Genomic DNA, 13,307 nt, shown 5'->3' on the forward strand with positions numbered 1-13,307 from the left:
GGATTAAAAACACGCTCAGAAAGTTAAAACAAAGAGAGGTACAGAAAAGCGTGCTATCCTTCTTAGCGCAACTACTACCCCGCTCTTCTTGACAATTTCACTGCCTTTGGCTGCCATGAGCGGTGGACTGACGATGCTACGAGTATACGGTCTTGCTGAAAAATGGCAGCTACTTGACTAAATATTGTATTTTCGCCTTACGCGACTTGTTAATTGGTACCTTACGTAAATTTTGGGATTACCCTTACTTGGGCGACGGTCACGTGACCCCCTTTCAAATAAAAAAATGTTGATCCGAAAAGTGTGTCAGATAGCCAAGTTGAGAATCTTTAATGGAAAGTCTGAATGAATTAACACGGGATGAATGTTTTAGTTGGGGAACGAAAATGGATGTTTTTGCTAAGTTTATGTAACTCGCTCCACGCTGAATGCAATTCGCTGCACGCAAAGTTGTACAGTGCAGCTTGACCTTTACGCGTATCGACTGCATAAATAAATATCGTAGATGTCATCATGATCATCATCAGTGATGATGATGCATCATCATCATCATCATCATCATCATCATCATCATCATCATCATCATCATCATCATCATTGTCTTGTCCTTTCTGGAGATTTTGTTGTTGTTGACCGAACCTTTCAGTGCTACAATATTTTTGTTTATCAATACATGTATCGCAAATGAGTTGTGACCACACTGTGACAAATCTACTGACCTAGCTGGATTCAGATTGTTTGGGGTTCCTGTCTGTTATTTAGGCACTGCTATGCATCATGTCTTAATTAGTACTCACTTGAACTTATTTGAGTTCAGATAAAGAACAACAATATGTGTTTCAGTAGTCGCTCACTTAAATCGATCATTTTTTATTCATATTTAGTCATAATGAGCAACTGATTTACTCATACTGACCAGTCTTACTGATGAAAATGTCACTTTCACACAGCATCACACAGGTAAGCTTCCACAACACGTCACTAAACATTGCCGCTTCCGTGCTAAAGTAGCCACTGACCGATGTTTGAGTAATAATGAATCGGTTCTGCTTCGCCGTGAACTGACAATGACACATGCACGCATGACAAGAAAGGAAGAAGCACAAAGGAAGAACGCACGAACATGAAACAATGAGAACAAAAACAAAACACGAAATCATTCTGCGAATGCATTAATATTGTTTGTTTTTGTTGTATTTCTATTGTTTTATGTTGTTTCCTCCTGAGAAAAAGTGTTTAAAATGATACGAATTGTCTTAAAGTAAGACCTGTTATGCCAAGAATCGACACACAATAAAGAACATTACGCGCTAATTTCTAAGGTTGAATGTCGGGTATCCGACTTTTTCACAAAAATAACGATAAAATAAATTACTTAAATACTGCAGTGGAAATGTAAACCCTAAAATCAAATGATCACACACAAAGAAGACTTATAAATGAGCAAAAATAGTACACACTTTACTGGTAAATCAGGTAACATATAGCCTACACACTCAAGCCAAAATGTGGTGCGTTTGTGTGCGTGTGTGTGTGTGACGGTGTGTGTGTGTGTGTGTGTGTGTGTGTGTGTGTGTGTGTGTTTTGGAGGGGGGTGTGTACTGTCTTTGGGTATTAGTATGCTTTGCGCACACATAAAAACACAAAAATGTAAATTCAAATAATAATAATAATAATAATAATAATAATACGAGAATGTATAACGCGCACATATCTCACCACAAGGCGACTCAAGGCGCACTCATGTATTAGTATTATTTAGAATTATGCTTACTAAAATTGTTGCAGCTTTATGTCGATTCTAATGTCACAACTAAATTAGAAAATATATTTTATCAGTTACAGTGTAAAATTAGAATTCCATCCTGTTAACAGGTTGTAAATATATGGGTTATATTACATCGAATTTTGCAATGTTTGGTTCGCTTAAGGTTAACCTGAGAAAGTAGTGTCATTCTGCATTTTCCGGGTTGAATTGAATCTTTCAAGCACAGTATGGTTTAATCCAGTTAATGTCACAATGTGTGTGTATGTGTGTGTGTGTGTGTGTGTGTGTGTGTATGTGTGTGTGTGGGGTGTGTGTGTATGTGTGTGTGTGTGTGTGTGTGAGCGTGTGTGTGTGCGTGCTCTGTGTGTGTCTGTGTGTGTGTGCGTGTGTGCCGCGGCGTGCGTGCGCGCGTGTGTGTTTCTGAGAATGTTGCCGCGTTGCGTTTATGCCATTGTGTTCGTGTGCATGGGAATGACCAGTGACAGACATAGCTTACTCTACTTTATTTTCTGTCCGTGTGTCTAATCAGTCAGTGCCAGCATTTCGCAATTTAGTCGGCGTGGAAGTACCAGTTGATACACATTACACTGAGCCAAATGAAGTCACGTCAATAATGATTCAAATCCCCGATTCTTAGCTAAACTTCACTGAAACACGATCAACTTTAGATCTTTTTGTTGCCTCGAATTCCCATTCCCACTAACACGGTGGGATAAAAATGGCACAGGGCATATCCAATCGGGTAACAAAACTTTTTGGTTTTCTCTCCAGCACTCTTTTCATTACGTGCCGTCAACATAACATTGATCCTCCTACTTGCATTTGAGCAACTGAATTGCGTCTCTGCCAGTTACTCGACGGCTCAGTTAAAATATTATCGACAACACGAGGAAAAGAAAACTGTGCGTAGGTTTGAAGGCTGAGAGAGATAGCCTACTTGCGAGCTTTCAGCTTTTGTAAGGAAAATTATAAAAACCATGCGGAGCAAGATCGAGTTCTGTCATTCCGGCTAACCACGGGGAAGACATAACCAGTGTAGGCTTCTATCGGAACAGACACGCAGTGATTAATTCTGAGTGATTATTTCTCCATACTGTGACTTGTTTGGCTCAGCTTGACGAGTTTCAGTCGACAACTAACGACTGCTGGTGAAGGTTAATTTAGAGAAGAAATAGAGACTCACAAGAGGTCGACGTCGGCCCGTTGTCGAATGGAGGGTTCTTCTCCTCTCCCTCACTTCTTCTATGCACCAACTACGGGTAAGTGAAAAGAAAAATGTTTTCCTTCAACAAAATGACTTTAAATGTTGTCTTTGCTGGTTTCTATTCTTTACATTTTCTTGCCTTTTTGTTGCAAATTGTGTGTGTGTGTGTGTGTGTGTGTGTGTGTGTGTGTGTGTGTGTGTGTGTGTGTGTGTGTGTGTGTGTCTCTCTCTCTCTCTCTTCTCCCCCTCCTCCCCCCCCCCCCCCCCGTTCCCTTCAGTCTTACTCTTTTTCTTCATTATGTTGTAGGCCCCTACATCTTGTTTCTTTCCTTCGTCTTTTCTTCTTCTTCTTCTCCGTGTTTTGTTTTATTTTCTATGTCACGTGTTCGTTTGTTTGCTTTCTTTTAATCTTTCTTTGTTTGCTTTGCATGTCATGTTCTTTTGCCTGTATTCTCATCTTGTTTTACAAGAAACGCATTTTTAAACCTAAAAAAGGGTTTTAAGTGCTAATTAAGCATCTTCCAAAATAATATGTAATTTAATAAAACAAAGCAACAACAAACAAAATAAATGAAAGAAGACGATAAACTGTATTCCAGTACTTCCTACAATTGTGTGGTGATCAAATAAACAAATATGATGTGATCATGAACACGGAAAGGTTGTCGAACCGCCTGTCAAACTAAAAACACGGTTGTAATAAATTACTTTCGTTTTATTTGATTTGATTGGGTGCTTTAAAGTATTGCTTCGATCACTTACTAAGAGGGGCGTCACACGGGACGATTTGCCAAGTCAGACAGGACGATTAGCTCGTAAGATTGAGCTGTGATAGCGCTATGGTATAACGTGTATGGTATTAGGCGAATTAGGCAAATTTCCACTAGATGTCCTCGTAAAAAGTAGAATATTTAGTTTTTGGTTTAAATTGGTGGATTGTAATAATAGTAGTAAGTTTTCAAATGTATTGTACCGTTTTTTACATCGCCTCTATGTAAATAACATATATGAAGCACCCTATTTAAAACATGTTGAAACAACTTTAAATGCCCTTGGTCTTAGTGGTTTTTGGCATGACCAGTTTAATTTACGATGTTCCGAAAAATGGTTTAAATTGAAAACGTTGCAATGCCTAAAAGATCAATATATACAATCGTGGTTTTCAGAATAAAATGAAAAAGAAACTTGTTTGAATTATAGATTGTTTAAAGATACATTTATATTTGAACATTATTTGAACATTTTACCCAATAACCCAGCACTCTCTTTTTTACGTTTTAGAACATTAAATCATAAATTGCCTATACAGAAAGGCCGAATGTTAAATATACCACATAACGAAAGAATATGTGTTAAATGCCAGTCTGGAGAACTCGGAGATGAATTTCATTATATATTTCAGTGTCATTTTTTTGAAAATGTGAGGAAAAGGTTGTTACCATTGTATTTTCGTAGAAATTCAAATGCAGTTAAATTTAAACAGTTATTTGAATTAACAAAGAAACGAAAGTTATTGCATTTAATATATTTTATTAAGAGTATTTTGAAAGAGTTCTGATTATTTGATCACACACAAAAACATATACATTCCTGTAAAAAATGAAAAAAATGTATGATTACAATTATTTTGTTATGAATTAAGCTTGATTTATTTTCGGTTAATTAGAAATGTTGTGTCTCATTACATATATCTTTTTTGTCGTGTTTATTGCAATTTTTATTTATTTTATTCATGTAACCCTAGGGTTTTTTTGAAATAAATATATATTGACTTTTGACTATTGGCTACGAGTCAATCGATCATTGGAGAGGGACGATCGATCGAAGTGATTGGGGTGGGAGTGAGGCATAGTCAGTGGGGGAGGGTGGGTGATGAGGGCGTTGGAGGGGGGGGGGGGGGGGGGGGGGGTAGGGGTGGGTGAAGATCGGGGTGGCGGAGGTTCCGGGTTACAAATAAGTGCATGTTCAAACTAGCCTAGTAATAACTACAGCATGCAATCGACTTGGGCACCCTGATTTTGCATACCTACAGTTGACAAGTCACGCTTAATCTGACGCATTTGCATAATTATTGTCTTGGCTTGTTTGGATTAGGCAAGGAATGGGACAACATAGCTTCTTGCTATGGTAATACAGTGTATTACTATCTAAGTAATATCACGGCGTCACTCTGCATAAGGAATCAGAACAATGATTAGATTTTGGTGTCGACTTCATGTGCCTGTGTATGAGCAATAATCGGCAAAACGACATGCAGTCCCAAACAAAACGTAATTGACAACCTTTAAAAAAAAAAAAAAATTCTTTATGTGTATTTTTAGAATCGGAAATAAATTAATCGTGAAGCGAGAAGCCTTTTGCAGGCTGTTTGAGTTAAGAACAATTACAATTACTGATAGGTTTACGTTTAGCTTTCAGCTTTTGGTCTGTCATTGAAGCAAATACAACTCCTTTTTGGGGAGGAAATACCAGTCTATTTTGGAACCACACTGACATCGTTCAATCAATCAATCAATCAATATGAGGCTTATATCGCGCGTATTCCGTGGGTACAGTTCTAAGCGCAGGGATTTATTTTTTTCTTTTATGCAATTTATATCGCGCACATATTCAAGGCGCAGGGATTTATTTATGCCGTACCGGCACGGTTGGCCTAGTGGTAAGGCGTCCGCCCCGTGATCGGGAGGTCGTGGGTTCGAACCCCGGCCGGGTCACACCTAAGACTTTAAAATTGGCAATCTAGTGGCTGCTCCGCCTGGCGTCTGGCATTATGGGGTTAGTGCTAGGACTGGTTGGTCCGGTGTCAGAATAATGTGACTGGGTGAGACATGAAGCCTGTGCTGCGACTTTTGTCTTGTGTGTGGTGCACGTTAAATGTCAAAGCAGCACCGCCCTGATTATGGCCCTTCGTGGTCGGCTAAGCGTTAAGCACAAAAAAAAAAAAAAAAAATTATTTATGCCGTGTGAGATGGAATTTTTTTACACAATACATCACGCATTCACATCGGCCAGCAGATCGCAGCCATTTCGGCCCATATCCTACTTTTCACGGCCTATTATTCCCAAGTCACACGGGTATTTTGGTGGACATTTTTATTTATGCCTATACAATTTTGCCAGGAAAGACCCTTTTGTCAATCGTGGGATCGTTAACGTGCACACCCCAATGTAGTGTACAAGACCATTAATAATATTTTGTTGTGCACATCCTTCCTTCCAATCGACCTTTACACGTGTCCAATGCACTATTCGGATAGGCTAGCTGGACTTGTGGTTGGCCGGGTTCGTGTTTACAAATCGGTGGCCTTGACGTAATTTTTTTGTCACTTTGCTTGTCCGATTCGTTGTTAAACTCTCTCTCTTATTTCCCCTTATGCGAAGCAGAGACCAAAAGAGAAGGAAGAGGAAGTTTTTGTTGTTGTTGAAAGATTGAGGTTGACAGATGGACATAGTATTTTTTGTGCTCGGGATCTAAACAACGATGACCAACAAAAATAAAAGCAAGGCTTATCAAAACAAAACAACACTGAAAAGCAAACACATGTGCACTCACGCACGCACGCAAACGCGCGCGCAAACACACACACACACACACACACACACACACACACACACACACACACACACACACACACACAGACACACAGACACACAGACAGACACACACTCACACACACACACACACACACACACACACACACACACACAAAATAGCTTATCAAATCTACGAGCACCCCCGCCCCACCCCCTTCCCCCACCTCCGAAAAAACAACAAGACAAACAAACAAACAAACAAACCAACAAACCAACCAAACAAAAACCACACAAAAATTGCCATAGCAAGTAGCGTTGCCGGGCTCACATGGTTTTGTTTTGACTGACTTGTTGAAAACGTACTTTCTCCAAGATCTTAACCTATTTCAATGTGTTTTTAGTTTGTTACGTTTTGTTTTTTAAAGTCTGACCGCTGAGTTAAATTTAGATTTATCTATAAATAACTCGGTGGTTCTGACCGATCAAAACTGTTCAAAGGTTGGGTTGAAGATGTCTTCTGTGTCAACTGGCAGTAGTCATTTATAAGGGAAAACTTTCAAGTAAAACGAATTGCCGCCACTTCAGTTCTTCAGTGGTTTTTTCCCCGGCATGACATAACCCGACAAGTTCAAGACGCCCTTTGCTGAAATACGCATTGGTTAGATCCGTAAACGTTCACGCCAAATCAAGTGAACGGGGACTTCGAATTTCTATCACCGTTCGGGAAAAGGTAAACCAGCGTTAAACTGATAATAAGGAGGGGATTATGTCTTCAAACTTCGGCCGAGAGAAAGGTAGAGTAGGTGTGGGCGTTAATTATCCTTCACGATTTTTGTTTTACACACAAATAGGATAAAAAAAATTAAAAAAATTAAACCAGCTTTAATAATTAGGTGGTGACTGATCATGTCTTAAAATTTTGGCCGAGAGAAAGATTAATTAGGTGTGGGCGTTAATTATCCTTCACGATTTTTGTTTACACACAAAGAGGATTATAGTGTCCGTGTAGCCTATAGTTTTAATCTTGCTAGTTTCATTGTTAGCAAGCAATCACGCTACACACGCTATGACGTCAAACAGTACTTGAAGTATGCACGATACACTTTCTAGTATCGAAACCGACCTGTTCGGTCACGGGTGTGTGAGTACTAATTGAATTTTGCAATGCTTGAAATTAATGAAATTAAACGAAAAACAAAAAGTTCTGAGGCACTGGCCATTGGTGTGTGTACGTGTACGCTAAAGGCATGCTGACACAAAAACAAACACAAACGAACAGAAGCACAGACAGGCAGTTAAAACAGACTGATCCGCGTGAGAAGAGAAAGGCACGCTCGCGTGCGGCACGCACGCCCGAAGGCGTCAATGACTTGTTATAGCTCGGTGCAAGGGCCATGAAAGCGGACAAATCGTTATTATCAAGTCTTTTTAAGTCTGATAAAAGTACAGTGTACGCGTCATAAGTTTTTCTGTCTGCAGTAAGTTAAGCTTGGGTGTGGTTTGCGCGCTTACTCCGTAAAATCAGTACAATTTAATAACATTTGATGAATGAACTGTATGAACTGTTTTAAAACATACTATCCTGGCATGGTGTTGGGAAAATCATAACCGAATGAGGCAGAAGAAACAAAGGGGCTGATTCCATGGATTCATTCATTTCAATGCGTGTATGATTGTAATTCTCTCAGATGCCAGGAGATTGGTTATGCATTTGCTCTCGCTTGTTCTTGTTGCACACGTCTACATTTAAAGCGATATATTCCCTTTGTTGCTTAATACATGTGGGTGGAAAAGTTTTTTTTCTTTCTTTTTTCTTATAAGAAAAATACAGTTGCGAATTATTTTTGGCAGGCCTTATGTTTTATGAGCTGAAGCAATAATTCCGGTTTGCACATACCAGAAAGAATGATAGGAAGAATGAAAGAATAGGTGCGTCGAGATATTTAACACAATTCCTCCTTACCAAATAAAGCGAAATATTTATATATTACTAGATGATTACCCGCTTTGCCGGGTACCGGCTTCGCCGGGAAGAAGTAGAGCCGAATACCAGGCTGCACGAAGGAAAGGAGATAAACGCGCAAAACACTGGAGACCTTCTAAAAATAGTAACGTGCAGTGACCTTCCAAAAATAGTAACGTAGTAACGGGAATATGGATTGACGCCACACGGAGGAAGGGAGATAATCGCGGCTGAAAACACTGGAGAAGATAAGGAAGAGTTACTGGTAGTGGATCCCGACACACACACAAAAATCGGTTCAGCGCGCACAGCGCTGCGCGCTGAGAGCACGTGTTGAAATATCTCATCGATGAGGTTGTGTCCGGGGTGTAGCTGAATACGGTGTCCACATTTGAAAAAGATCCACCGAGAACTTTGGGCGTGCATCGCGAACAGACAGACAGACACTAGTCGTATATATATATATAGACTAGAGGAATACCCGGCTTAGCCGGGTGAATCGCGAGACAGAGACAGACAGCGTGGCGGTTCACCACAATCACCTTTGAAGGCGAAGTCCTCTGAAACGGGATTGAGAATTTTAGAGCTTATTTCTAAGCCCTATATTAACTGTTATGGCAGAACATGCAGACAGAAAATGGCGCCAGACCCCATCACAAACAGATAACTCTACAATCCACAGGTGTTGCCTACACACACACACACACACACACACACAAACACACACAGAAGCCGTATATATCTATCTATATATATAAATATATAGAGATAGATGACAGTGGATTTTTCGATAAATAGATTTGACCTTTGCACTTTTACAGTGAGGACAACTTAGGCGTACATGCAAGGAAAGCCCACAAATTCCAAGGCGAACAACTCTGCAGAGTCTGCTGTGAAGGACGACGGTAGTCTCCCTGTCACACTCGACCCCCTTTGAATGAACTTTGTCCCCAAAGTTCCGAACCATGGACCCGCCAAGCTTAGGTCCCTCCCAGGTGGAATGGGAACAGCACGAAAATGATTCAGTGGCCTGAACATTTCATGTCGAGTCCCATCGCTGTCGACGACGCCAAATGTAACCGAGTGCCGAAACACCACAATCACCTTTGAAGGCGAAGTCCACTCAAACGGGATTGAGAAGAACTGTTATGGCTTCTCGAAGGAAGGCCTGAACATGCAGACACACCAAAAGCCACCAGACCACATCACAAACTCTACAATCCACAGGTGTTGCCCACACACACACACACAAACACACACACACACACACACACACACACACACACACACACACACAGAAGCCGTATATATATATGTATATCTATATCTATAAATATATAGAGATAGATGACAGTGTATTTTTCGCGTGGCTATAAATTGATTCGACCTTTTCACTTTTACAGTAAGGACAACTTACGGGTGCAATCTTGACATTCTAAAAATAGTAACGTAGTAACGGGAATATGGATTGACGCCACACGAAGGAAGGGAGATAAACGCTGAAAACACTGGAGAAGATAAGGAAGAGTTACTGGGAATGGATCCAGAGAAAAACACAGAAAAACCAAAATCGGTTCAGCGCTGCGCGCTGAGAGCACGTGTTGAAATATCTCATCGATGAGGTTGTGTCCGGGGTCTCTCTGAATAAGCCCACCAAATTTGAAGCAGATCCATCGAGAACTTTGGCCGTGCATCGCGCACAGACACACAGACACACAGATACACAGACACACAGACACACAGACACACAGACACTCAGTAGTCGTCTCGTATATATATATATAGATAGATGCTAGCCCTGGCGGGTTTTTAAAACAGTCAAATGAATGTTTGCGGGTTAAAGGTGTATTCCTTCTCGGGTGAGATCTGTTCAAGCTTTTATTTGTGATAAGAATGTCCTTCCATGTAGGCATATACTAAAAATAAACAGCCTGTGAGTGATTGCTTTCTGTGCTAAATGAGAATTTCACCCAAGATGTTGTTATTCGGGCAATTTGTTTGCTTTTTGTCATAAAATACATAGAAGACAAGGACATGATACGTAAGACGGAGAAAAAAAAGTCATGTTCAACACAATTATAGGCAGGGTGTAATATATGAGTGATAAATTCTCTTGTTGAGCTAATGTCCTGAGTAACACCTATGTCAATCTACAAAATAAATTCACATACAAAGTCTCGCTTTACGCACAAAATGATAGCTTATTCCCAAAAGCGAACAACGGCATCTCAAACACTGTAAACTCAAACTTAGTATTAATTCTGATCAAACATTAACCACTGCTGAGACGGTCTTCACTGCCGCCTTTTTATTTAGTCTCAGTCGAGTGCTAGCGGCGCTCGGTGCTAAAAGGAATACTAACTTGGGCTTGCATTCAAACAGAGATATAGTAATTAGTCTATTTATATCTATGCATTTAAAGTTTTTTCCTCAACCGTATCAGTCACTGCCGGATACAGTGCGATGATACGAGCCAGGTGAGTAACTTGAACCAGCTTCATCCTGAGCAAATACTGACAGTATCAAGATGCAAAACAAAGCGAGAATGTGTCGTGTGTGACGATTCTTTTACTGAGAGGCGCGCGACCGTCGTGAGAGCGTCAGATAATCTAAAATGTAAAAGAGAAATTGCGTGATAATGTTCAATTTACTTCCCGGGAAACAGCTGAACCCCCCTTGTACGATCTCTAAGAATCTGAGAAAACTGATCAGGCCATAAAAGGGAGGGGTCTTGAAATGAAGGTAAATTTACAAATTCCCGGTGTAACACGAAATTTTTACTCCACGAAAAATTTACTCCGGAGTAAAAATTTCGTACGAAATTCTTACTCCGAGTAAATTTTTCGTACGAGAAAAGAACTCCCCAAGGCACGAAAATATTACTCCCTCCACGAGATTTTTACTCCCCATTTTTTTACTTCCAGTAAAAATCTCGTATGCTAAAATGGGATGCGGGCGAAGGGATAATGCCAATCTAATGTGATCTCGCGCAAACGAATGTCGCGCTACCCTCCTTCCACCCCTTCCACCACCAAGACTAACAGGGGACAAGGGAGTATAAATTTCGTACACCTGGCATGGGAAGTTAAATTGCTCGTGTTAGGGTGAAGTAATTTATTCGTTTTTTATTCGTCAGGGGAGTAACATTTGTGTACGAAATGTTTAGTCGGAACTCACCTGTCGTGGGGAGTAATTTTTTCGTGTAATGGGGGAGTGCTTTTTTCGTAAAGGGAGTAACATTTTCGTACGAAATTTTTACTCCGGAGTAAAAATCTCGTGGGAGTAATTTTCTCGTGTTACACCGGTTTGAACAGCAGAAAAGCAAGGCGGCCCGGTCTTAAAAAGGGGGGGGGGGGGGGGGGGCTTTCAATTGGGGGGCCTTAAAAACAAGGGGGGAGGGGGGGGGGGGGTGTCCATTTATGGAAAAGTCAAAATTTGTTGTAAATGTTAATCGTAAGAAAGGGTTAGGGATAGCCAGCACTGGAAATCACTACACGTTTTCATTCTGAATGAGAGCATAAAAAGGAAACTGAACATTTTTTTTGGAACTTGTTAAAGGCACAGTGGAGCTCACAGCCTTCGTTTTGCGTTTCTGTTGCAGCTGAGTGCATTTACAGTTCAAAAATCCTCCTATGGTAGTAAAACAAACCCAAAACTACCCAACGACGACATCTGTGAAGCTCGACAGTTTCTTGTTCACGCGAGTGCATACATTAACCTAGTTATTACGTGGTGTTTGGTCGGAGTTCGATTCAACTGAGTGATTCCGGCCTCCATTTTGTTTTACACAAACTCATGATGACGTCTGACATAGTTTGCTTGTGACGTGTCTTTTTGTGCATGATGTGGTGATCTACCTGATCTAAATTTAGATCCAAAAATAGGTCAAGACCAGCCGGGTCCGAGTACGAAATTAATTCGTAAAAAAATCGGAGTTCTTGACTCTTTGGGTGCAAGTCAATGAAACTTGGTAGTTCTTCTAACGGATAGCTGCCTGAGGTATGACTAAAAGCCCCAGGGGCTCCGTGCACCTGGATTTGACAAGTTCAGTACCTTTAAAAGTAAGTTAAACGTGCATTTTGTGAAACAAAGTTACGTTTCAAAAACGTAAACAGCAGTCTTTGAAAATGACTCACTGAGAACTACAGTTAGGATTTAGTCAGCGACATAACTTGTGTGACGAACAAGCAATGATTGGACTGAACTCAGTATTGACAGACGCCAGTCTTGCCTGGTATCTCATACAGTTTGTTAAATATCTACCTTAGTGTTCGTCAAACTAAGTGAAACTGAGAATTGGTTGTACCTCCGCTTTTGAGAGCGCAATGCACAGGCACACAGTGACACTGGGTTTCTGGGGTTTCCCCAGCCAAAAAATAAAAATATTTTTATGGTGCATTTCTTTATTTTACATTGAGTTATAATAATAATAATAATAATAACGGGCATTTATAAAGCGCCTTATCAGAAGTTCAAAGCGCGTGACAACAATACATGTAGGGCCTATACAAAAATCATACAATCACTGTCAGATTCAAACAACACAGAGTCATGCACATCTCACATCCCCAGACTCTTTACTAAGGAACTATCCGTAGTGTTGTTGGAACAAGTGAGTTTTCAAATTGGACTTAAAAGATGAAATGGATGGAGAGTGACGTAATTGAAAGGGGAGTGAATTCCATAACTGAGGTCCAAAAAAACAAAAAACGTGCGGAAGCCATGAGCCTTGCGTTTAAAGCGACCTTGACGGAGAAGTCGAGCATCATCAGAAGCCATGAGCCTTGCGTTTAAAGCGACCTTGACGGAGAAGTCGAGCATCATCAGAAGAACGAAGG

General features: G+C 40.5%; 1 protein-coding gene across 1 annotated transcript in view; it reads left to right on the plus strand.

Moving 5' to 3' along the window:
* Nucleotides 1-2,666: 2,666 nt before the first annotated feature.
* Nucleotides 2,667-13,307, plus strand: part of LOC138951935 (transcription factor p65-like) — a 28,959-nt gene continuing 18,318 nt past the window's right edge. The window contains exon 1 of the mRNA XM_070323497.1: nt 2,667-3,027. Coding sequence (XP_070179598.1) covers nt 2,979-3,027 — 49 coding nt within the window. The 5' untranslated portion in view covers nt 2,667-2,978. The remainder of the gene's footprint in view (nt 3,028-13,307) is intronic.

Source organism: Littorina saxatilis, linkage group LG17 (assembly GCF_037325665.1).
Source record: "Littorina saxatilis isolate snail1 linkage group LG17, US_GU_Lsax_2.0, whole genome shotgun sequence".
NCBI classification, from domain to species: Eukaryota; Metazoa; Mollusca; class Gastropoda; order Littorinimorpha; family Littorinidae; genus Littorina; species Littorina saxatilis.